General features: G+C 31.7%; 1 protein-coding gene across 1 annotated transcript; it reads right to left on the bottom strand.

Annotated features, from left to right (window-relative positions):
* Positions 1-2,114: 2,114 nt before the first annotated feature.
* Positions 2,115-27,835, bottom strand: LOC132930533 (uncharacterized). Its single transcript, XM_060996467.1, has 3 exons — positions 27,457-27,835; positions 4,180-4,343; positions 2,115-2,927 (listed from the first exon to the last, which is right to left on the bottom strand). Exons 1-3 carry the CDS (start codon positions 27,669-27,671, stop codon positions 2,632-2,634), a joined length of 675 nt encoding a protein of 224 aa, XP_060852450.1. The 5' UTR covers positions 27,672-27,835; the 3' UTR covers positions 2,115-2,631.

Genomic DNA, 27,835 nt, shown 5'->3' with positions numbered 1-27,835 from the left:
TGTAATAATTTATTATTATTTTATTATAGTTCATGATAAATTGTATTGCTAGAAGAAACTTATTTGGTACAAAACTACATAAATTTTTACAAACTGTGTTTATATTAAAGCAAGAACATAGTAACTTAATTGACGAAATTAATGATAAAATGCAAGTACAAGAATTAATAGTTATTTAGACAATTATTATCTTAGTACGATTCTGGGAATCCCTGAAGTTGATAGTGACTAAGTTGACCATACTAAGTAACAAGGGAATATAATAATGAAAATATACAATATTCTTTATTCAGCTGCCTCTTGTTATAATATGTGAACTGTGGAGTTTATATAGCTAAAATAGGGAATCATGAAATAGGTTCGTGTTTATTTAACTTTTTAGGTAAACTTTCAGTTTAAATAAATCAAGTAATAATGCGTCGCGTTATTGTTGTGGTCTGCAGAACAAAAATAGCATAATTATGGTTATGTGTCTGGTTTTTTGAGAAGGGTGAATCTATTTCAGTAATGTACTATAAATCCATAGTCCTTGGACACATCAGAATGGAGTGAAAATCTGACCATGTCAAGATTAAAAAAAACCCCGAAAAGGTCCTAGTCATCAATAAATCATCCTTATGACTGGTTACAGTTAATGCAATGGACAAGAAAACTTAAGTTTAAGGTCGAAAATATTAATTCAATGATTTCTAAAATCATTTAAAAAAAAAGTAAACAATGAAGAAGAAAAATAAACTCGGAGAGAGAGAGTCTAAAATGATTACCTACTACAAAAGAAGGAAAAAAAAAATTCTACAAAACTTTACTCAAGGACGATGTTATTTTTAAAAAGGTTTGATTTGTCTTGTATAAAAATTAATAAGACTATAAATGATGTAATTTTGTCAATTGCTTGTAATGGTACTCGATCAATTACAAATGAAAATGAAAATAAAAATATATTTTATCTCTGTTGCCATTAATACCCCATGTCTTTCACGAATATCACCTAAATTTGAAAAAAAAAGGAGATATCACAGATCCATTTTTTAGATGAGGAATTCGACTGAGGTTTCATGATTGTTTATTATACTATATACATTTTTTTTAAATTATATTTTTAAGTTTTATTATTTTTTGTGTTAATTTTGTAAATATTTTATATTTAAATATTTAAACAAGATTAAATTAGTATTGTTATTGTTATTTTCTTTGTATATGAATATACTAGTTACCATGCAATTATATTTTAATTCGAGAGCTACTTATAACTATTATAGTACTTAAAATGTATTTTTAATTCGTAAATTTATTGGTTTATTAAACTTGCTATAAAGCGTATAATTTTATTTTCTAAAAATATCTATACAATTTTTTTTTTATTAAATGCTGTGCTATTAATTTTGAATTTTAAAACAATAAAAATAATATGCTTTCATCATAGTTATCAAAGAAATATATAAGTAGTTGAAATAGTATTGTATTTTACGTCAAGAGGTGTAAGTCCTATAAAAGCATATGCGGTATGTTATAAGTCATTATGCGAAAGGGATTAAGTCACATGAGGTATATGCAATAGGTAAGTCATTAGTATAAATATAAAAAAAAAATGTATTGAATAGAAAAAAAAATAATAAATGTATTAGACATAGTTATGAATATAAAATCTAAAAATATTATAAAGACAAAAAGTTAGAACGTTTAATGTTTTTCCTGAAAAGTAGCAATTTTTGATTTGAGCCCTTTTTCATAAAAATCGTCCATTTGTGTGGTAGGTATATTATGTATTTAAACGTATAGTGCATGAGTTTACCATTAGGAACAAAGGCGGATATCAAAAGTTTTGTGTATATTTGCAGGTATGATAAATAATTTTTTCTCTACATTTTGAAGAGCTTTAAGTTTCATGTATGTTGATTCTATTATTGCCTTTGTCGATGAATAGGTACTTAATGTTTTTGTGTTCTTTGAATAAATATTTTTTTAAATTAATAATAATATGTATATTGTATATTATATTGGGTTAGATGGCATGGTTATACTTACTAGTGCCGTATGACCATTTATGTATTATATACAATTAATATGCGTATAACTTTACAAGTATAAATAGAAAAAAATAAACACAGTATGAATTGTATATATAAAACATTTTTATTACAACAGTCTTCTTACAAAAGTTTTCAATTAAACAAAAAAATCCGCGGACTATAAAAAATGTATAGTATATGCTTATAGTAGTAGTCCAATTACGACTATATTATATAATAATATTATAAAGATGTATATTATGCTAATTTTGTGTCTGAATCAAATAAATATTATATTATATTATTCGTAAAAAGAAATAAAATAATAAAAACATTCCTCTCGGGGAGGAATTTTTGTTTTTTGTTTTTGGCGAACTTCCCGTTAAAAATTAAAGTAATTAAAATAAAAACAATAATAATAATTATAATAAGAAAAATAATGCCGGAGTACCTCGATTAAGCGAGCACTTCCGTCCAGATATCATATTAATGCGTATACAGATATATTATATATTGTAATATACCATATTATGATAACATGTCCGGCGTAATTCCACGAACCGGTCCTCCCGAACATTTTGATCCCCCCCATCCCATACACATACATCTTCCGTGTCCCTCATCAAAGCTCATCGTGCTTGGGCCCGGTGAACTCGTCGTGCGATATGAAACCATTTTTGTCCTTGTCTTCGTGTTGGAATATCTCCTCGACGAGCTTCTCGTGGTCGGACATCATCTGCTTGATGTCATCGCCACCTTCCGCACCCTCAGCCGCGGCCATCTGTTTCTTCAGATATTCGCTCACCTCGTCTCTGGACAGCTGTTTGTCTTGGTCTTGGTCGATCTCCTTGAACACGTTTGTAGTTGGGGCCTGGTCGCCAACGTTCAATAGCTCGACGTCGAACACCAAAGTGGCTCCTAAACATATCATATACCTACTTATTAGTACAGTCCTGTCTTACACGCGGTATAGAAGACCACAATATATTTATAATACATCGGTAATAAATAATAATGATAAATATTTTAATTATTTGATAAAACTAAAAGGCAATGCTCGTGATTTTTAAATTGGAGTTGTGACGTAATTGCACTCGCTAATAGAGTTGGTCGCGTACAGTGTATAAAATGATATTATTAGTACAATTTCGTGGTAAGATATTTTTTTTATTTTATTGAAAATTGATTAGTTAGTTTAGATAATCATAAGATATTTCCCATTAGTATTTTACTCCATATTTAAAGTAATAAAAATTTATATAGTAAAAATATTATATTGCATTATATAAATACTTCGAATATAGCTTTTTTTAAACATTATAAACATGAACTTTGATATATTCTCGCCTGTTTTCACTGCAGTCAATTAAAGTTATTTTCCCACAATGAGTATATTATGGTATTTTGTAAAATATAAAATTTTGGAAATTCGTATTTTAGAAGAAAATATGGGAAATTTTTTATTGGAAAAATGTATTGTTATTAGGTTAATATTTATATTATATACATGTATAAATAATAGTATATCCATATTATTATATATTAATATAAAATCACACAGCTTGTGTGTATAAGAATTTTTAATATTTTTAGACAAATTAGATATTTGGTAATCATAATTAATACAATTATAATTGTTATTTTTTTCTTTCTTTTGTGATAATTTATAAAATACGGTAGCATAATATTTTATATGTGCATTGGATTTATTGTGTTACAGCTGTAAATGCGTTTTATTAAAAAAGTAATTAAAATATAGTATTTATGCAATTTAATTGTATCGTTTTTTCAATTTGTAATGCAGTTTTCCAAGAATTTTTTTTAAAATTAAAATTGTGTAAAATTATTTTATATGTGTTACTTGAGAAGGTATTGTCTTTAAAAGTGCGCACCAGTCACACAATTTATTAAATAAAATTAATTTATAAATCGATTTTTGTTTATTTGTCTGATCATATTATATGATTACAAAAAAGGTAGTAATTTAAAATATTTTGATGCTATTGTAACAAATGAGTTGTACCTAAAAATGTTTTATTCTATACGCAACAATACCGCAGAGCTTCATTACAATCCTTTATGTATACGATGTGAATATTTAAAGTTTTTTTAAACCGCACTAGCAATAATATATTAAAAATATTGTTGTTGCTTTCACAGTAGTAAATACCTCCGGGAATGACGTTTCCGGCTCCACGGTCACCGTAAGCTAGATTGGCAGGTATGGTCAGCCTTCTCTTCTCACCAACGCACATTTTGGTCAATCCCAAATCCCATCCTTTGATCACTTGTCCCACGCCCAATTGGAAAGTGAATGGCTGGTCTCGGTCATGACTGCAAAAATGTAATAAAAAACAAAATCGTATTACAATCTGCAAACTTCATGAATTTTAAAATGCGCACAACGTATATAGCATAAGAATAGGTAGCTACATATAATTTTTTGGTTTTTTTTTTTTTTAGAAAATAGAAATTCGCGAGCATAAAGGTGGTCGTACACGCGCATGTCCATAAAGAATTCATCGGGTGCGAGGCCAAGTTATATATATATATATATACACACACATGAAGGAGGTGGACGAAACAACCACGATGCCCCAAAGGACCTTTTGAGTCTGCAGGGGCAACCGCGCGGATATAATTAGTATATATATATAGCAACGCGGTGGCGGTCGCTTCATCCTATTATATTATGGCCATGCCAAACTTTGGCCATTGTGAAGTTTTTTTTTTTGTTTTTCTCCCATTTTTATGTCCAAACTTTTAACGCGCGGACACCAAGAAACGACCACCGCAGGAGAAAATTAAACGAAATTAATTTTTCCGCTTAACCGCGGGTCGGAATGTGCGTACACGGCGTAATACCTATACAAGTATTCTTGCTGCTGCAGTGTCTACAAATTTAACCTTTAGTATTTTTTGATTCCCGTAGAACGAAATCCATGTATTATTTAATATATTTTAGAAATACCTAAATAAATAGTAAAGTGGTAAAGTAAAGCACATATCGTATTATATGTATTATGTAAGCGTAGTGGGCGTACTTAGAAATAAAAGGCACAAAATATGCATCTGTATAAATATAAATTATATATGTTCGTAGCTTTAAAAGATGTAAACTATAATACATATATATTATAGTTACCATTTTATAAATAAAATAAATGAACTAACCATAATAAACAAGAAAAAAATTAGAAATACGCCGTTTAGACCCCATAGCCAAAATAATATAGATATCCTATACATATATCATAGATAATATATAACCGTAAATAAGAGTTAAGCAGTGAGCATATTTATACACAGTATTATATTATATAACGTATGTATGCAGTTGAAACAGGATCAATGAATCTATCGTGTGATGTTTCGATGTATATTTTGCACTTTTGGTTGGGGATCGTCGCGCACGTGTTTGCGAGCTGTATACATTGGACGAATACGAATGGACCGTAATGTAAAATAATGTATATAATATATATGCAGTATGTTATACATCAATATTAATCACCGCAAAAATCGGATGTGACCGACGACGGACGCGATGGGGCGCGCGCGCGTGTGACGTGTGTGCACAAGTGAATATCCAGCCATGCCAATCGTCAGTATAATGTCGACTATAGCGAATCCGTTTTCTATTCGCGACTGTACGTATATAGTATATATGTGTGAGGAAACTTACGATATTACCTATTATCCCGAAAGTCTGTGCGGTCTGGCGTTGTATATATTATACCTATGGGAGAGGAAAAAAACCAGGTGGATCGCACTCGCCGCGTTCCGGATATATTCGTTTATAATTGAACGCCGTACTGAAAATGAGGTAACTTTTCGCGTGTTCGGCGAAAACTATTTTCCTACTTGGACACGCGGCATGTGTGTATAACGAGTTCCCACCATCGTTGATTAAAACACGGCCCCAGTGTGTTAAAAGTTTAGAAATATATAAATACTACATATACGCACATTAGTCATGTATAATATGTCTGCAAGTGTGTACTATAATATAAGTAAACGTACATAATATCACTATGATCTGTGGTGGGGGGGAGGGGCGACGACATTCAGAAATCGTAGACTAAAAAAAAGGGAATAGTTGATAAAAGAGCGATGATAACCGTATACGGGAATGGTATAGAGAAGACCGTCATATTATAATTTCATATAGATTTAAGATACCGGATATGGAAGTAAGGAATTGGGCCAGGGGTGCCATCATCTACGGCGCGCAATACATGTTAGTCTCACCCTCTCAAATATACGATATAACGATAAATTCATATCTACTACTTCCCGTATAAAAATACGTACGAGGTCGGAGAGGAAGTTGCTTCCTGGTTTCGGTGGCCTTTTCGGTGCTTTATATTCAAACAGACGACTATCGCGTTTAACCTACATACAAATAAAGACCACAACAACTTTTGTTTTCGGTTTTACTATACGCTCCGATGACATGGCGAGGATACGGCCACGTCGAGGTTTCTTATGAATTTGCTAACTATACAGTTAGCTTCTGACAGTAATGAATGGCGTTCTGATTATCAGCCCGGACGAAATAATTGACGGTTCGGAGTTTTAAATTTGTTTTCTAGGTTTTTAGAACCGGGGCGGTCGATTATGAATTGATATGTGTGTGCGATATATCGTATATTCTATTGCATATTGTGGCTGTGGCATATCCCCGACATGCGAGTTAATAGAAGTGCGTGTATAGAAGTCATCGTACTGGTCGGATGAGGAGGAGGAGTCGAACGGTAAAACCACGTAAACAAATCGTAAAAGAAAGGAAGAAAGAGTGGCTTGACGCCCCTAACACATAAGAGAATATTGGCTTTTTGTGCACCTCTGAAGAAAAAAACCTCATAATATGATGCCAACCCCACTATATGGTATATGTTATATATTATTATCATCATCATCGTGTTTACATATTTTCAAGGTATAAATCAATATCGAGTGATGTATATATACGTAATGAAGTCTAAATATATTATACCTGCTTCTTGTCATGAAAACGTCTGGGAATTTTCGTAATTTTTTATGAGTATAGTTCTATGGGCATCGTTTTTATATTTTCTTTTCCGTGTTTCAATATATAAATATATTTGGTTTTGATTTAGTTTCACGCAAAACGAGTAAAAAAAAAAGCACTGGCAGGTGCCCACAATTATAATGTAATAATTAAAAAGTTCTACCATGCGGTTTATATGAATAATTTATGAATACATAATAATATATATTATGAGAAGACTACGCTGCGTTTATTAAAAATTTACAAACCATTTTCTGTTTTTTTCCGTGTAATAATTATAAAAATAGCCTATGTACCTACCTACATTTTACGGTCTATTTTTATCGAAAACGGACGATTTTTGTGTGGACTAACTTTTAATTTTTTATTATTTTCGTTTAACACACGGTTACCTAATACCTATAGAGAAACGAATGTACATTTATGTCAGTGTTAGAAATGTAAAAAAAATTCGATAATTTACCATACGAAGTGTCTGATATTTTAAAAACTAGTTGTCGGCGTTTTGTTCGTTTTTTGCTCCTTCTTTCCTTTGCATCGTTAGGGAGGTGCGAATATACCACGTCAAGCACATATTATAATATGTATATTATGTACGACGCATGACATACATACATTATTTTATACAAACAGTGAGCGTGGAGACACACGTAGGGGTATTGTAATTGAAAAGATTTTTTACTTCTTATTATTACTCCTAAACACTCTTTGTTTTAACCCTTTAAACTCAAAGTGTTCACATCAACAATACAAAATAATAATAATAATAAAAACTTTTTCAATATCACAGGACATTTTGTGGAAATATAATATTATAAAATGATGACCAGCTCTTTATTACGTGTTCTTGACGTGTTGTACAGTTTTTGTAGAAACGTCGAGGTATTTTTACAACCGTAATAATGATATTAACCAGTACACCTATACCTTCTAGGCACTTCCTATGATATACATATATTCGTATAGTAAACATAAATATAGTCTAAAGGGTATAATAATATTATGATAGTGGTACTGTAAATGTAATAGTATTATGTCATTATAACATATCTATTGAATTATTATTACGAATGTAAAATAATTTTTATTCATAGTTTCAAATGTCTATAACAAATGTTTATAGCTTTGTGAAAAATTCTGTATTTTGAAAAATAAATAATTGTGTTGTCCACAATTGTTTTTTGGAACAAAACTGTGTTTCGTTTTATATTTATTTTTTTGAATTTAAATTACTACTTACGACGAATATTAGAAGTGTGCACGTGTATAATAAAAAAAGTGTCGCGGAAAATGTATATATTGATATTACAAACGTTAAAAAGATTGTGAAATGACGAGTATAAGAAAAACCTCTACCAATTTCAAATAATCAACTTCACAGCCGCGCGCAGGTACACGCTTCTGCAATAACCGCCGCAACTTTCGTAATTATAAGAAAGAAAATCCAAAAGGTGTAGACGACGTGCACAAAAATAAAAAGAAAAAAAACACTTACTTTAAATAGCACCACAAGCGGTCGTTTACGAAAAAGAAAATAAAAGCTCCGATAATTTCTTAACAAAACTTAGTTTTTGAAATTATTACTTTTATACGACAGCACGTTTTATTTCTGAAGCTCTGTATTATAGACGTGTAAAGCCGCTAAAGCGAATCAAATTATTTCGGACCAAAAATAATATTCTACCAAAAATGGGCACCAGATATAGTTAAAACCGTTATACCTTTCAGTAATTTTCTGGACGCAGCGCTGTCCGTGCATATAATATATTGATGACACATGATAATTCACGAAACTAAAAACAGCAACGAGATATAATATTGCATTATTCATTATTCGACAACGTGTCGTTATGCCGTAGCCGTATTGTATAAATTATGTAATATTCAATAAAGTCCTGCGCGGTGTATTATATGAATTTGGTTATCTCGCAAGTCACGTTAAAATATTAAATTAACGTGATTAAAAAATGATTTATTTGCACGCAAAATGTTTTTTTTTATATATTCTGCACGGAGAAATATGTACGCTAAAAACTTATAAGTAAGTTATAATAATTTACCAAGTATTAAGTATAATCGATAAAGTCCATAATGATTATCAAATACGAAGACGTCATTTATATAAACATTTTTCACTTTGTGTAAAAAAAAAATATATAAAAATATTTATTGACAATGCGAATTTATTCAAGATTTTTTTTTAACAGAAGTCAACTCATCAAGTTAAAATTCGGAATAGGTATGTCGTAAAATGATATATTTGAAATACGTTTTAAAAAAAACAAACGCATATAATATTATTATTGACTTCATAAAATTAAAAAAAAAAAAAAAAATATTAAATAAATTAAATACCAAAGAATATAATTACGGTTCAGATTGCAGATACGTCGGAGTTGGTCGATTTCGTAATGGCCTAGTTATTGGTATAAACATTAAGCTCACAGTTCCTAAACGTTATTGCATCTGGCTCATTTATGCGGCACCATAGTATGCGCCTGTGTAGTAATATATTATTATAATTAATAATGAATAGTAAACGGAGTCAAACAAAACTACTCTCGGAAGTTTATAAGGCAAAAGTAATTAGAAATTAAAATAGGAAAATTTAAGAGTTCGACTATGTTTAGCTTCAACCGCTTGATGAATTATAGTAAACGAAATATTTTTTCAGAGTACACGTATTTCAATACTATCAAAGATATAATAATAGATATTATTATGTCCGATATCAATAATACCTAATGGACTTCGAATATTATCGTTTTAACGGTTTGACAGACGGTCTAACGTCATCGTTTTCGAAGCGTAATTATTTATTCAAATCGTTCGACTCATATATAATATATATATATGTAAAAATTATGTATATAAGAAAACAAACCATAATATTATGCACGTAAATATTAGATGAAAAAAAGTTATTAGCGAGTTATACATAATTTGCTACGCGATTTGGTAATAATAACACTGCGCTATTATTCATGCGAAATTTATAATATTGTTTATTTTAAATTTGTTTCTCCAAAGAAAACTCGTGGAAAACTTTTCCAAACGAGAAATATGCTAAACAAAAAATTAACAAAACACAAATCGAAGAAACCGGGTGCATAATGTCTATCGTCGCGTACGTAATTATTGATCGTTATTTTTTTTGTGGTCGTGGAGGGAATCATTTACGATTATGTACTTCATAATATATTATCTCCTATAGATCGGAAAAATGATTTATTTATTATCGCGATAGCACCGCAAAATATCTGCGATGAAAGCGTATATTATTATGATCAGTTTCAATTAAACATCAAAGGTTTATATTTTTGGGTTTGCCTAGGTAGAACGTGCGGAATAGCTGGTGCCGGTGTATCGATGGCAGTGAGTATAGTATTACCTATATGATAGGTATTATTCTAATGACGCCCCTTGCTAAACTTTTTTGCAACTGACTTCGTTAACAGCACTTTTTTGTACACGTTTCGTGTGTGTGCCATATTAAATAAAACAATAGCCTCGGCCAAAAAAAAATCGATAAAAAATGTACAAAATACTAAATGCAACATGTACCGCTGGCGCGGTGTATCATAGGTCTGTGCCGCATATATGAAATAGTTTGTCTCATATATCGATACCGGATCGTATTGTAAAACGCACACCGGAACATGATCATAGTGCAGTCGTAAAACTAATACCTATAACGGCTATAACACAATACCTGGTGCACGTGTAACCACTAACCACATGTTAAATATTAATATTATGTATTTATGTTAGACATGTTATGCGTACCGCTACGAATACGATGCTGATTGCTGAAAATTGAAATATAAGCTAAGACATAATGGAACTCGCTTGTTTTACACTCTCGTTTAGCACGAATACTAATTGGCTAATATTAATTTATTAATTTATATTGCACCGAAATGCCTACGAGTCCGAAAAATCAATAAACGAGGATTAAACTGTCAGGAGTTAAAAACAAAATGTTCGCAAAACTGTTATCGTACGCACTACAATACTTCGGTTTTTTGCATTGGCGTTTTAGGACGACGTCATAATATTGTCGTAATCACACGAGCGTATAGACAAATATGCAAAATATGTAATAACAATAACGCATACAAATGATCGTCTGGCACTGTGCACAAACGTATACGAGTCATATATTATATTGTGATGTGAAGTCCCGTGACGTCAACCGTCGGTCGTGCGGTCAATTTCAAGGGGTGCCCAATTCATAAATCTCTGTTCGAGAAAAGGTACATAGTTATTAGTTATACTCCTCTATCATCTGTAAACTCTGAGTACTTTCGACTGCATTTTTTTTTTAAATTTATGATTATTGTTTTACAGGTTTTCACGTGTACCTATCAACTACCATCGACTATACTACAAATCATCGTTTTAATAGTTTATTAATCATTTAAACTTTTTAATGGTTTACAACACGAGAGCTATTCGCACGTTTCACTAAAGTATTATTAGGTACCATTTCACATAATTACTATTATACTACATAAATTTAACGTTTGCAAAAATCTATATAATTTTTTTTTATAAATAATAGTATTTGACGTTACTACGCAAAAGCGCAAAACGCCTTGTGCACGTGTCGCGATGGCACACGTGCGTAATAAAATTATAAGTTTATAAATTTAATTAATAAAATAGTTATAATATTGTTGTATTATGAACACGGTCGCCCACGCAATCGCGGGAAAGTCGTTCTGTGCTCGGCTCCGGACGCTCGCTCGCTCGCGCGCACAGTCGGAAGCAAACGATATCGTTACGATCGCATATCCGGTTTGGAAAGCGTGCACGGTGAAAGTCAGCCGCTTACCCACACGACGACAACAACCCAATAAAGGTGTAGTGCTTAGGTAAGTAGCTGGCCGCCGGACCTTTCGCCCGTCGGACGGTTTATCGTGTATCGTTCTACTATATTATGATACACTGGTTGCTGGCACAGTCGACGGTGCTGCGGGCGAGACAATTTTACGTACACGCGTTTCATTTATTTGTTTGTTTGGTATTATTATCGTTATTATTTTTCATTTCGCTAACTCCCTTCCGACGTCAGTCGGTCGATGTATTAACTATATTATCCACATCGGATAACACTGCGTTAAGGTATGCGTCGTATATGTCTTATAAGTACATAGTGTATGCGAAGGGCCAGAGCATTAACTATAGTTAGTTCATTTTCTAATTAACTTGAAATAACGGTTTTTTCAGGTGATTTAAAAATACTGTTGATGTAATTTATTCATAGACCAATCACCATATTCACATAACCGAGTTAAGTTAATATTATTTTCTATATTAACTTTGAACTTAGTAAGTTAAATGTATAACTTGTTGATTATCAGCTTCTAATTTAATGATGTCGTGTTCACTTAACTATTATTGTGCTTATGGTTTTTATTAACTTTCCTATCTATAAATTATAAAATATTTGAATCATATACGAATACATTATATAGAGGTACCTCATATGTATATATTAATTGCTATATTAAACCTGTCTAGATAGAGGGTAATTTTTTATAGGTTTGTTTTAACCCGTTCCGACAAAACGCTATTTTTCACGTCGGGACCAACGGTTATAAATTGCATGTCGTTCATGCACCATGTAAACCCATAGTGAGTATGGAGGATTTGAAAATGTATGTCGTGTAACATATATTTGGGTACATCGCACTGTTGTTAATTAATAATTAGTATCTTGTTTTATTGTAATCGTTTGAATCTGAAGGCAAATTTTAGATATATCTTAACACATTTGTTAATTACTAATTGAAAGTAGAATTTCATCTTTAAATAATTCCGGAACCTTAATCGTCTAATCTATATTACACACATCATACTACGCATCAAAGTCATTTTTGATTACTTTTTAAACCTCCATAAATATTACATTTTCTTTCTACATGGTTAATTGGTGAATAATCATCACAACCATATTTGTATAGGTTTAATACCTATATTATGTTTTATTAAATTTATATTTTTACCACAATTTAATTTTTTTAACAAGACTATACAACAATAATAAATTAGTATTGATAATTGTCTAATTAATTAACATATATTTATTCATAAACTATAACTATATTATATGTAAATTTAATTTTATAATTTTGCTTGTACGGTGTGTTTACTATTTATCAATTGTTCTGTTTATCGTAGCTAATTATATATCGGAGCAACTACTGTTTTATAACTTCCTCCATTTTTGTGTATTTGTTTTGAGTTGTTATTTCTGGTGCGCGCCAAATAAAAAATTAATCTTTTTATAAAAGGTTCGGGTGGAGGTAAACTACACGTAGATACTTTAATTTGTTTGTGGCAAACAAATAAAACCGCAGTGAAGTTGCAAGCCAGCATATTACTTATAATATTTATTATATAAAAGTAAGTATACCTACTAGTTGTGTACGTAACATAATATTGTGCAGATTTGTTTGTCGCTTTTATTTAGTTTTTAGTATACTCGTAAAAATGTTGTAAATATATGGAAGCAACTCGCATATTATAATTATTTATTTCATAATAATACCGATTTAAATCGAATGTGTTTCTTAAGAAGTTCGCGGAATCTTACGATGCGTGTAATAATAATAATAATAATAATAATATTTTACGCGTATTACATAATGGCGTGTAGTATTGTATCTACCACATATAATATATGTATATAGTTACTATATATATATTTTATTTATCTACTTCCGTTTTGTTATTGATACCTACTCAAAGGGAAACGCTGAACCCGCACAATATTATTAAACACACTGCTTGTATACGTTGACTGGCATCTAGTCGATATATAAAATTTCGTATTGTCATTCGAGGACTTCCTTTTAACTCTGCCGGATGTCAATTTTAACGCGCGCGCGACACATTGCAGCAAGCTAATGCTGACGCGCCGGAATTTAGTCACCTACGGTAAAATTATATATTATAGTATATTACACGAATATCGACGTATAACAATAATATGTAGTATAGACTGTATAGCTGTAGGTAGGCAGGTTGTACGAACTGTACTACTACAGTGTGTTTTACAGTTACACAGCGAACTCGTTTCAATTTTCTGATTTCCCCTCAAAGCTCTCTCTCACCCTTTCTCTCTGAAAACCAATGGACACGTACAAAATATATGATAATAATTAATACGAAATACGAACGTCGCCCTGACGCCCTAAATAAACACAATATATGCGTGTAAACAAAGAGTACCGTTTAAAAAATGTATAGCGTACAAAATTGTATTCTCAATATTGTTATAATTCTAACCGACCAACCTTCATAATCATGAATCCAAAATCAATTGACAGAGAAAGTTTAAATTTAAATTTAACCACGCGTCGTAATTTTTTAACATGATTTAATAAAATTATTTTTAAATTTTAAACATACGAATAAATTTTAATCCTAATCAAATTATACTATTATTAATTTTAACCACGTTTTTAAACGATCATTATAATTATAAATAATTGTATAAACCACCTGAATTTATATTTGCACTATTTTTAATATGTTTATGTAATTACTAAAACATAGTTATAAAATAGTGGAAACGGTAGTGGGTATTTAATGAATATGTGAATAAACAAATCGATAGAAAATAAAGTTTAAAAGGCAACAGACGCTATAATATTTGTCAATGTCAGTATATTTTTCGATTTTCACACATAAAATGAATCTAAATTAATAATATTGCACGATACGATCGGATTTAAATTTATAATTTAAAACTTCGTCGTTCGTGCCACAACATAGATATGATCACTAATGTTTACCATTGTTTTCAAGCAGCTGAGTAAATTAGTTATACATCGTATTATATTTTATTCGTATATTATATTATAAAATTATTATCCAGTCGTCTAAAAGTTTAAAATTCCCTTTTTTTTTTTAATAATAAATTACTCTAAAACGTTCAAGCGTTTATTTTTTATTATTAAATTGTGCATGGATTTTAATTACATTTTTTTACAGTTCACTCTTTGTACAGTACATAGGTACATTGAATGTTTCATACATACAGCAGGGAAACAAAGTATTCTCCACTTAAAATACTTTTATGATTCGTGTAGTGAAACTCTCGTCGAAATTGTGCGTAGGCGTTCATTTGTTTTGTGTCAACTTACAATATATATTTTTTTACACAATATAATTTTTACCCTGTCATATTACAATCTACTAACTATTGATGTACGGTTGTAGTTGTTCAGTTTGTCAGCTCACGTTCTCGGTTATTGTATTACGAAAAATTATCAAGTACCTATCTATATAAAACGTTGTATAATGTATAGGTTACATGTTATTGTTATATGATATATAAACAAGCAGGGCAAAAAAATATACGATTTACTCGAGTCAGTATCGAAAAAAAATGTATTATAAAACGTCATTCATAAAATTGTAGTAATAATGCAGGTACCTCTCATAGACTTACGTATAATATAGGTATATAGTATGCATATATAATATGAGAAATAAGACAAACTATAAAATAAGTATGTAAGAAAAACGAAAACTCTTTCGAGGCAAAACCGTATAGGTAATATTACCGTATTACGTACCATTATATTATTATACTGTATGTACCTACCTATAGTAATATGCTAATAAGTAATATATAATATTAGTTATTACAGATATAATCTATGTAAACGCAAAAAGGTTAGCCCACTCGTTGTTGTCGTCTCACGAACAATGCTCCTCGGGGATTCGTTTGATGTTGGTAATCTAATTAGTGTTGAAGAAATTATTTCAGAAATTCAAAATACAACACAAAAATAGTTGGCTATATGGCATATGCCTATTTAGTATTATTTATATAGTGCTTACATAACATACAATCCATACTATTATGATCAACGTTGACAGAAGAATTAAATAGGTTATAATATATTGAGACGTTTGTGCAGTCGATTGAAAAGTAGAGTAATGAGAAAAAATGTTGTAAAGAGATTGTGGACTCTCGTATTTATACTTTAGATGTAGCCACCATATAACCTCTTTGGTTTTTTGTAGACTTTTCCTATAAAATATATATTTGTTACGAATTGACTCCGATTTTTATGAGTGGTATATTACACGATGACGACGTGTACATTTCAATCTTCCGACCGGTGTGTATAATATTATAGGTAGACATTTTGTATTTCAAATACTTTTATCATTATCATTAGTCATATTCATGGAAAATCATATTGGATTGTATGTAATTAATTATAATAATGACGCGAAGATTATTCGTAAAGCTTTTAGAAACGTCGGTTAATATTTATATCGCGTATTTGTGACCATGTAACCAACAACTATATGTTTCTCCATACGAATAAATAGATTAATATAATACATCGTATCTCTTCCAGCGGAAAAATAAAGATACGACAGCTATTTTTTTGCGTGCAAGTATATTATTTTTACTGTTATAAATGTGATGTAAACCTGTAAAGCCCATAACCCGGCCACTTTCGGAAGTCTGAAATTTACTTTCTAAGATATTGTGTGAATAAAATATAATTATTTGAATTTAGTCATAAGGTGAATCCGTGTAAATAAACTCAGTGTATTTAGTGTAAGTATTTATATGCACCTCCTCTGTACATAATGTGTTTAATAATTCTCCTGGTTATTATTGGTATTATATTATGCTTTTTGTTACCGGGACAGAATCCTCAAACTCGTCAAACACCCGACCCGTTAAGTCGCAGGTATTTTTAGCCGCAAAAACTGCTGTCGTATAAAAGATCAAAATATGTGGCCACGAGTATAATATGCAAAACCGGTATTACCGGTGTTGGTATGAAAATTTTTTTTCTCATACGACTGTAAGTCGTAGTAACGTACATGCATACGACTGAAAATGAAAAACAAATCATTATTACGGTGAAAAATATGACGCGGGGTTGGACGTAGTATAATATATAATATAGCGGCTTTGAGCTTGGTTAATTTTATTATTTATTTTTTTTTCCGTGGCACAAACGTAAATGGAAAAAAAGTGAAAATTCTTCGGGAAGGGTTATTATATTTTTCAAAAGCGATTTTTCTCTCTTTGGGTCATTTAAAATTCAAATGACCTTTCAGACCTTAATTTTAACTGAGTTGGAATCTAATCTACGCCACCGTGGTCGCTTTTGTTGGAATGGCTTAAGTATCGCCACGTTGTACATAATGTTTCGTGTTTACTATAATATAAAGCTCGTCACAAAATGCGCGAAAAAATAAATGGAATAAAGAGTTCCGTTATCCATTTCGTGTTTTTCATTCAGACTCACGCTGACCGGCAGCGGCGTCGCGAACCCACATCAGTTTATTATTATATAAATGTACCACATACATAATGTCTGTAATAATATTAAAACGCATTGCGTCCATAATGCTATTTTACTTCACGTAGTGTATATGATATACTATATAGTATGACTTTCGGGTATATACATGTAATACCGGACATTCACAGATGTGTGATGTATTTGCCACTATACCTTTCGGTTGGCAATGGATAAGTTTTTACTGTGAAATCGTATTTTTCCTGTTTGGAAACTCGTAAAGAAATAATACCTAATATTAAATATGTGCGACGTGCCTGATTTTTACGCCCCTCTCGCTAGTCACCGCTATCCCCACTATCCATCCAGGATCCAGCCATAACTTATCTCTATCTCCTTTACCAATATATTTTGAGTAGTTTCTGAGGAATTGTAATAAATTACGAACATAGAACTAGTACAAAATCAATAAGAGATTCGTTACATTGATGATGCTGAGAAAACTTCAACTAGTTGTATACACGCACGATGAATGAGAGTATTTTTAAAGTAAATTGCTAAGAACCTGATATTGATTGAAAGGCTCCTATCGGTTGAGCTTTATTAAGAAAAATAAAATTGAAAACGTTTATAAATAAAATATTGTACATTGGTTGGGAGTTAGTTTAAATAAAAAGAATAGAAATTAAAATATGTCGTATATCCATGGAAGTGTTGTTAAACCATATATTTTCAAAACAGTCATTTTTTGTTTTGTTACAAATATAATAATTTATTTACATTTAAACTGCGCAATAGACACGATTTTTGCAGAGTTGTTTGTATTATTTATAGGAAAATTGTTTATCTAAGTACATTAAATACAGAAGTATAATGTATATTATGAGGAAAGAAGAAAAATTAAACAAGATTTGAACCATCATATTATTATGTTTGTGTTTCTGGTATTTTGTAGGTCAACAATAAATATTTATCTTTTTGCATTTTATCCAGAAAATAATCGGTAAAATTACGCGTATATTATACCTCTACGAATATTATGCTGCATGGCATTTGATATAAAACCTTTAGAAAACACGCACCATAATTCGTAGACTCGTTGGCGGGTTAATCGAAAAATTCGGTTTCCAGTTTACCAGGCTACGTTAAGTTAATGGAGAACTCCTCTCCCCCGTGCATAAAGTCTCAAGTCTGAGCGCGAGGTCATTTTTTATTCCCCTCGGTCGAATGGTTGCAGGTACTGTACCACAAATACATAGGTATATATATATATGTATACACGCACGTTTATTTTTTTATACTCTATTATACAATTGGAAAAAAATCGAGCGTAAAGCCTATACACGCGTATACGACCCGAGAAGATGGAAACGTATAAATCTCGCTGCAAAACTGGAATCGCAGACTACCGATTTTTTTTAACCTTTGATCGATAATCATGCGTGACTAAACACTGTAGAAACGTTGTTCCGATCGTGTGATGCTATACATTGTAGTGGGACATGAGTGCGTTTAAAACGTCATAACAAACGAACTTCGAAGTGTGACGACGATAACATTATAACATATTCATCGTATGTAACGTACCGTTAAAACATTGTAAATATATTATTATGTATAACCGAGTGCAGACTGTTCATTATAAATATGTAGTCGGCGACCGTACGAGGGGGGTGTGAAAAAATCACCAACTTCTCATGTGTGCATATATATACATATAGTCAAATGTATTTATATATATATATATATATAAGTATGGTGTTCTAATCAAGCGACTTGTGAAATATTCATAAAAACGCACCAGAGCTTATACACACTATATAATATATATATATATATATGTGTATATAGGTAGGTGCGTGTGTTGTAGGTATTGCTGCGGCACACGCCTACGTGATAACAACCCTCTTCGACTCTCGGGGGACGTGAAAGGGTCGAAGCCGCACGTTTAAAAACCGTAGCGCTCCCCCCCCCCCAAACACTTGCAACTCGGTCACCCAGGTCGAATCCAGCAGATAAGACAATAAAAATTCAGTAGAAAAAATAATCACGTACGATTGCACGTGTGTATTACAATGATATGCAATGCGAATATTATTATAATAACCATCGGCGACGTTTGCGACTCGACAACTCCCGATTTTTTTCCCTTGGCGGGACGTCACCGTTTTTCATCGTTCAACGCACCCGATGTAATACCATATGATTGTATGAAAACATTGTTTGTTTTTTTACCTCTCGGTCGGACCGATAAATTATATCTCGTCGAACGTTTTTGGGAACTTCAAACAAATTATTTTTGCAACAATATCATGTGACGCGAACTCGCTATGCATATAATATAATATTATATATTGCAATTTCTTTGTATACGCTTATTATACGAGTGATTAAAAAAAAAAAACACCACTTACAATACGTTACGTTTATTTTTCAGTAACTATTGTAATGATGTCAAGACGCCACGACAGTATTAATTATTGTCATCGTCGTTAAAATTATATCGTACAGCGACGGCTAAATGTTCGAAATCGGTTTCTGCTGCAGCTGTTACGCGAAACGCGATGCGCCATAATATTATAATAATATAATGTAATGTGCAACGTCGGCGGTAATATAAAACGCTGCGGCGAAACATAATATATATATATATATATATAAATAAAAAGGACAAATATACTGAGAGTGTACACTACCGAAGATAACTATTAAAATGTAAGTATACGTCTATTTTTTATTTGATTTTCGGTTAAAACTGCTATTTTCATCCGGTTTAACGACCCGCGGTATAATATTTTGGTCACGTCTAAGCCGATCTTCTCCTGTACCGGTGTACAGCTATTGATTTGATCCAAACGCATTTGTTGATTAAAAGTGCATGATTGTATGAATTCCTCGCTGAAATATTATACACAAATATACAATAATTTAATGATTTTGACGACAGGATATCGAGTCGGATGTTGTGTCATACTATAAATTCTGGAATGGGTCTTGACGAATCCCTGCAAATGATGAGGGATAAGAGCGAAAATGTTTCGCATATTATTATACATATACATTTCATTTTTTTCCCCGCTGATAGATGTATGAGAAACAATTTTATGTGCTACACACTGTGGTATCAAGCAACAAGCATAATATATAAGTATGTATTAGTGTACCTACACACAAAGTCAAGGTAGATATATGGGTAGGTAATAATACCTGTTGCAATACATGAACATTATTCGAACCATTGCTGTTTATAATATTATAGACCTATTCTACAAGAATTAATGGAAACAATATCGAATATCTGTTTTATTAACAGTAATGTCATGATAGTTCTTGTAAAGAATACTTTTATTTTGTATTCAAATTAATGAGCAAAACCTTATTATTCCAAATACGACATATTAGAACAATTTTTAAATGTTGGTTATTTAAATTCTTTATTACTTTCTACGTTATACAATATTTAAAAATAAAATAAAATCTTATTTATTCGATACTATATACATGATACATCTAGGTTATTTTTGATTAAATTATGGAAGCTGCAAGTTTATAATTTATAAATAAAAATTCCTAAATATTTTTTTTTCTGAAAAAGGTATTCGAATATAATAATGTAAATACTAAAATAATATATTCAAAATATATATTTTAATACATTTTTTTTTCTTAAATATACTATTATTAAAGAGTTCACAAGACTAAGTAGGTACCTAATACGATAAAAAACGTATATTTTCCACTAAGTAGAAATTAAATTCGTTTTATGTCGCTTAACAAAAGACAAGTATATATAGTAGGTTTTATAACTACAGAAATAACGATATAATAACTACGATTAGTAAAATATAATAAATTGTTATAAAATATTCGAGATTCTATGTTTATATCACGCGCTCATCCTTTTAATACATATGTTGAAATAACAATTCATAAGACACTTGTCTTATTATTATTGATTTCGATTGTTTATGATTTTACAACAGTTATTAGTTGTAATGTTGACTACTAAGTACTACGATAGGTCAACGATCGTCAAACGATGAAGATATTACCTACATTATTACAATATTATTATATATTCATTTCGTATACTGTAGGAGTTATTGTTGTTTACAAAGAACGTATTGGGTAAATACTAAATTGTAGTTTTTAGTCAAACCAAAAATTTAAGTATTCACTTCATGTTATATATGTATATATAAAAGTATTAAAAATACAATATGTTGTATGCAGATTATATTATATTTAAACAAAAATATATCATTTTTTTCAATAATTATTTGATCAGTATTTACTACAATTTACTATGCAGCAAATTCACATTTGGGTACTTTATGTTATAAAATATAAAATAGTATAAGTAGAATATAATATAAGTTGAAATTGAAAAGTATTAAAAATATGAGTTTTATAAAAATTATTTATTTAGTATTTACGTTTTTGTATATATTATATCTATATGGTAGTTAAGTCATTAAATCAAACTTGACGATCGCCTATTAAATAATTAATGACAAAAATTACGTAGATAAGCATGTATTTTTATTTTTTAATTACATGAATTGTATTTAACTTATATTTTTAATTATTTTATATGTGTATAACATAAAGTAATTATTAAACTTTTTGATTTGGCCAAAAAACGAAGGGTGCGAATTTGATCGTAAATGGTTTCGCCCTACTGAATGGTCTAGTATAGGTATTAGGTACTAAAAGATAATATTATCTAAAGATATAATATAAGACTTGTGAAAACGATTATAGAAGTTATACAGAAGATATCTTATTGAGGTGGTACCAAGAATATATTTTGATTCCTTTACAAGACATAGGTAATAGTACTCGAATATCACTAAAAATAATATTTACTTAAAACGTCTGTTCGAATAAAATGAATAACATCATATTATAATAACTGTAGACAGGTGCGTACATGTGGATCTGTGGTAGGTACGGCTAGAATAATATTATTGTGTATATAATTATGTATTCATTGATTACAGAAAAGTATCGATGATAATATTATATGTATATATAAGTATAGGTATATAGGTACTCCCTATCGTTGTGATTTGAAAGGAATGGATTCTCGATAGTAAGTGTTATTTGAGGATAATAGAAAATAATTGTATTTTATTATATTTTTGAAACGTTTTTGAGAATAGTTTGAAACTTATGACTTGTACAGTTTGTGATGAGATGTGAGAGTAAGACGTATTGAAAACGATTTGGTGGATTTGCTGCTGACGTTATCGAGTCCGAAAAAAAGTTAACGGTTTTACTTTTTCCGATATTTCTGCCCAGAGTAGCACGGTGCAGTGTATGATTTATATTAAAGCGTCGTACGGATAATAATAGTAACGTAGTGTCATAGAAAAAGTAACGTATGTCAGCTATATATGTTATATAAATGCTTTGGCGATATTTAGTTATCATAAAATACGGTCATTTATCATTTGGTCTCACATTGCTACACTACATTTCCCAATGAAAATGAGAACCGATTACCCAGACGTTTATTTTATTTTTTTTTTAACGGTATTCTACAAAACTTCCCCTTTTTCACTATGCGAACCAACGTGCACTACGTGACAAATGATTTACACCGGCTTTTCCAGAATATATGTTCCTTAGCTGGATCTTACGCTCAGTTAAAAAAAAAACAAAAAAAGGTTTTCCCTACATTCCTTTACCGAGGAAAAAAATTACGAAATTCAAAAACCTGCGGAAAGGATACAAAACATACGTTTTGTATAGGTATAGTGCGTTACGTCTCTATATACTGTATGACTTATGATTAATCGAGCTATGCCAAAGTGAAAGATAATAACTTCGAAAAATTGTTTTATATTATCATATATCGTGAATCTTCTAATAACGATAAATTTAATATCGCTGTACTCCTGCTGTAACGGCTGGCGGTTTATGTGCACCATCCACATCCCCGAGCATTGTCACTAAAAGGATTTTCACGTAGCTTATTGTCACAATATTTCGACCCATTGTTCTTTTGACCCGCAACGGTAAACTTGGTGACACTGCGGTGACGGATTTCATTATTGAAGCTTTTGGATTTTCAACGAAGTTTGACAGCCGACTATAACTCCTCTCATCATCAACATTAATTATTCGCATATTATGAATATATTAGCGTCAATAAAGAATGTGTCCGATATTTATTGTCTGTGTCTAAGCAGACAATTCTGATCGCAGAGAAGTGAAGAATACTTGTGATGCAAAATACAATATAACATACGAATCAAAATAAGTCTAAATAAATTTAGATCAACCGAACGATTACACGTTATTATTGTTTATATTTATAAATGTATGTAAAAAATACGCTATATAAATAATAAATACGAACGCGTGCATTTTTAATTTGTTATCTTGTAGCTTCTTACTGAGTTTGTTTGAATGCAGATGACAGCGGCATTTCAAATGGCGAAATAGTTGGTACGATTTCAGTCAAATAATGTTTCAAGCATAAAAGCTATATTTTAACCACGAATTTAACCTATTGACGTATTGTAGTATTGTGTTATGTATAGACGTTTCCGTTTATTCAGTTTCACTCAGACAGACTTTAGATATTCCTTCATATCTATATCACAAGTTTAACGGTGAAACCTAAACATAATACAATATATACTTATCACCCAGTCGTTATATATTATTGATTATTCTTTTACATCATTTAAGTTCAGAAAAACATTTTAACTTGTCGCACTCATTGTACAATAACATATAATACAGTATATACGCACTGCACATAATATTTCAGTCACTATTAATAGTGATAACTGATGGGGCGTTTTCATGACTAGGTTATGTGGTACTATTGGTACTAAACTACTAAGCATATATTACAAAATTTTATTGATCTCAACTGGAAAATGTAATATTACTCAATCGGTATTCGATTTGAGTGTTGATTATAATATTTGTATTGATCGCACTTGACTTTGTGAATACGCATCTCACGTTGAGCTTAAAAATAGGTCTGACGAGCAATCGTTCACCTGTAAATTCACGTTTTATCGTTATCGTTTTCTATCTACAGGCGTTAGATTTTTATGTCGTTTGGAGCGCCGTGTTTTAATATATTGGTTAAATTATTTCTACCGTGGTCCCACGGGACAAAGCTATAAAAGGGGTGGCGCGGATGCGTGATGGGAATTACGGGCGAAAGCTATTAATTTGCAGTTTACCGAGGTGGCTCGAGATATCTCAGGTCCTTTCAGGTAGGTGTATATACCTACGGTGAGGTAAAGGCAGAAAATCTATTCAAAATTAATGATGAGATTTTTCTTTGGCACATTTTCTGCACAATATTGGTTTACCGAGTTTCAGTTGTCTGTCGCATAGATGAATACGATTAATTACAGTCACAAAATAAAAATGTTATGATCAAAAGTTAAACATAAAAGTCTCGTTCGCTCTCTTTTGTATTATGTATATACTTATTACTTTATGACTTTAGAGTTCAAAAACGTTTTTTTGGACGAAAAACATTATGCACGTTGGGTGAACAATTTTATGTTATAAGTTATAACGATAAAAAGGACGTATGCATTTTATCGAAGTAAGGATATCCGATACACTGTCCAGTGTACTATGCGTAGTCCTTTGCCGCAGTTACGACAAGAAATGTTTAGGTTAACAATAAATATATAGGTTACACGTCGCAGTTCCTACGTGGCTACGTGTCACAGGTAAAGTAATATTCTTTTTATATTAATTCTAGACGTTTTTCAAGTATTTCGAGTTTAGAAAATAATATTATACGTTCTCCGACAAAACCGGTTTTTAAATAGTTAAGAAACAGTTTAAAACGATAATACGGGTATAAATGCGTATAATATACGTGTTGTACATTTATACCACTAACTATTTGTAACAGTTGTCAATTACACACGTTACACATCAACATCGTTAAAAAATTATATTTTTATTCAGTCGAACTGTTGTTATCAGTTTGTTTTTAATTAGAACAGAGTCCACGATGATAATATTAATCAGTAAACGCAACTCCTATTCTATGCACACTGCAATAGTATTATTGTATTACTATTATTATAGTATTATAATTTTCATTTATAATACACTGTGCACGTAATATACACGTATAATTAAAATAATCGAATGACCAGCGGAGTTGTATCCGCCACCAAACGCGTATGAAAATCATTAATTGTTAAAACATGTCATGTCGTATATGATATAATATCATCATAGCGAGGATTTATAGAAAAAAAGGAAGAGGGTGACCTGACAGAAATATTTATGGACCTCTAATGGTTATATATATATATATATATAGGTATAAATTAAATACTTGTAATTTAAAAAAAATGATTAACTATAAACTCAGATAAAATAATATTTTAGCTTGTAAATAGATATATTATTGTACTAATAAGTATTTACACATTTTTATAAATTTGAGAAATATATCTTCTTTGAAATAGAGTTCAAGTGGCGGTATGGCTTGGATAATTGTATCCACATAGCGATAATAATCTGTTAATGTGACGTGTTAAGTTCATTGCGACTATATTATGTATTTTTTTTTATAATATAAAAATCTGGAAAATAACTGCCCCGCGGGTAGGTAATGGTCGTTCCCGTTGATGTGTTGACTCAAGCGCAATCCACGGGTGGTTGGGTATAAATATAATGGACAATTTTTTATATTTTAAATGCTCACGATGTTAACACGTCATAGCGACAGCCAAAAACTCCGTATTATATAATAACTTGACGATTAAACATTAACACGTCCGACAGCAACAACGTGGAATTCAGATGTTACGCCCATCCCGCGACTACGCGATAACGGACGCGTATGTCGGGTCGAGGACTTCCGAGCCGCCTAGGCGTTTTCGTACATAAAACGTGCGAACACGAGCGACGACACGGCGGTGATGACGTTATTATTATTAACCGTAACGACCGTACACATAACGGCATGTGCGTGTTTGTCGCAAAGTGTAGACAGTTAAGATAAATTATTAGCAGCAGTAGATTCAATCGCTGCAATAAAAACGTGTCCGCAATAATATAATATTTTAATAATACGCGATACAATATAATTTAATTATTATCATCGATGTTCCCGACGTTTTCGAAACAGCAGCGATTTACAGGCGCCACTTGTTGTGTAGCCGTGTCGATGTATCAAGAGCGTGCTATAATCCGATGGGACAAAATTGGAAACGGCGGTGACTAGTGTTTTAATACGTAGGTTTTGGTATGATTTGACGTGTAGGTGTACTGGCGCCCTCGTCTCGGATCGAGTAAAAAATATTTCGAGACTGCATCGTGTTATTTTTAAAAAAAAAAACGCGTACTTACGATGTTTTTAACAAACCGACGGATGGTCATTTATTAACAAATACTTCTGTGTATAGAGCAAGAAAAAGGCCGATAGAAGACACTGTTGAATATTACAGCTACGATAGCTTATACGGTAGACAACACATAGAATTGATCGAAAACGGACACTGCTGCTGTAGTATAGGTATCAGTGGTATACTCGATGGTTTCCTTAAGTCTTTCTCTGTCGGTTGGGGCACAAAGTGATTCTGGGCACTGACAAATCAAAGCGGATAAAATTTACTCAGGACAATACATAAATCGTTATGTCACTAGAAGATATTTTACGCTCAAATCCTATACATTGATAATTATATTTTTCGTGGACCGTATAATCGTGTGGTTGGTATAGCTACCTATTTGTTCGATATGATTGATAATGACAAACGTGTTTAGGAGAACGCGTATATGAACCGACACGACTATATAACAACTGTACAACGCGAAAACCACCGTTACGATAAATATGTATAGCCAATACTAGAACACTGATTGATTTAAGCGTGTTTTTTTGGTTTTTTTTTTTTTATGATGTCAATTATTTTTTTATACTTCGACGCGCAGACGAGCGGACGCAGAACGTGTCAACGCGACACGTCGTCCTCGTTGTTTAAGTCCGATACGTCATCGTCATCGCATCATCAAATAACAACGTGGAGCGCCCGTCAAACGAGTGTGCACCTGTTGTGCCGTATCTGCTATATACGCGTACCTACGGAAAAAACACTGTGGCCGAGCTTACCTGGAATCGAACTTGGTGCCGTCCACCAGCTTGCCGGTGTAGTGCATGGTCAGCATGTCGTTGATCTTGGACTTGGGCTCGCATCCGTCCAGCGTGTACACGTACTCGATCTTCAGACCGTTGGCCAGCGTCTCGGACTGGCCGGTGGTGGCCTGTTGCTCGGCGGCATGGGCCAGCGCCACGACGGCCATCGCGCATAACCAGCTGCACCTCATCGTCGGCCGAGAGAGGACGAGTGTTGATAGAAAAAAAAAAATTCGGGAAAAAATTGCCGTTCCGCTAGTGGAAACGTGGCAGATCGTGTGGTCTCGGGAGCGGTGAACGGTGACGGTGACGCGCGGCCGACTGTTTGACGACGACTGACGGACTGACGACTGTT

Source organism: Rhopalosiphum padi, chromosome 1, assembly GCF_020882245.1.
Source record: "Rhopalosiphum padi isolate XX-2018 chromosome 1, ASM2088224v1, whole genome shotgun sequence".
Lineage (NCBI taxonomy): Eukaryota > Metazoa > Arthropoda > Insecta > Hemiptera > Aphididae > Rhopalosiphum > Rhopalosiphum padi.
The sequence above is the reverse complement of the archived record's forward strand: the minus strand, read 5'-3'. Positions and strand labels throughout refer to the sequence as shown.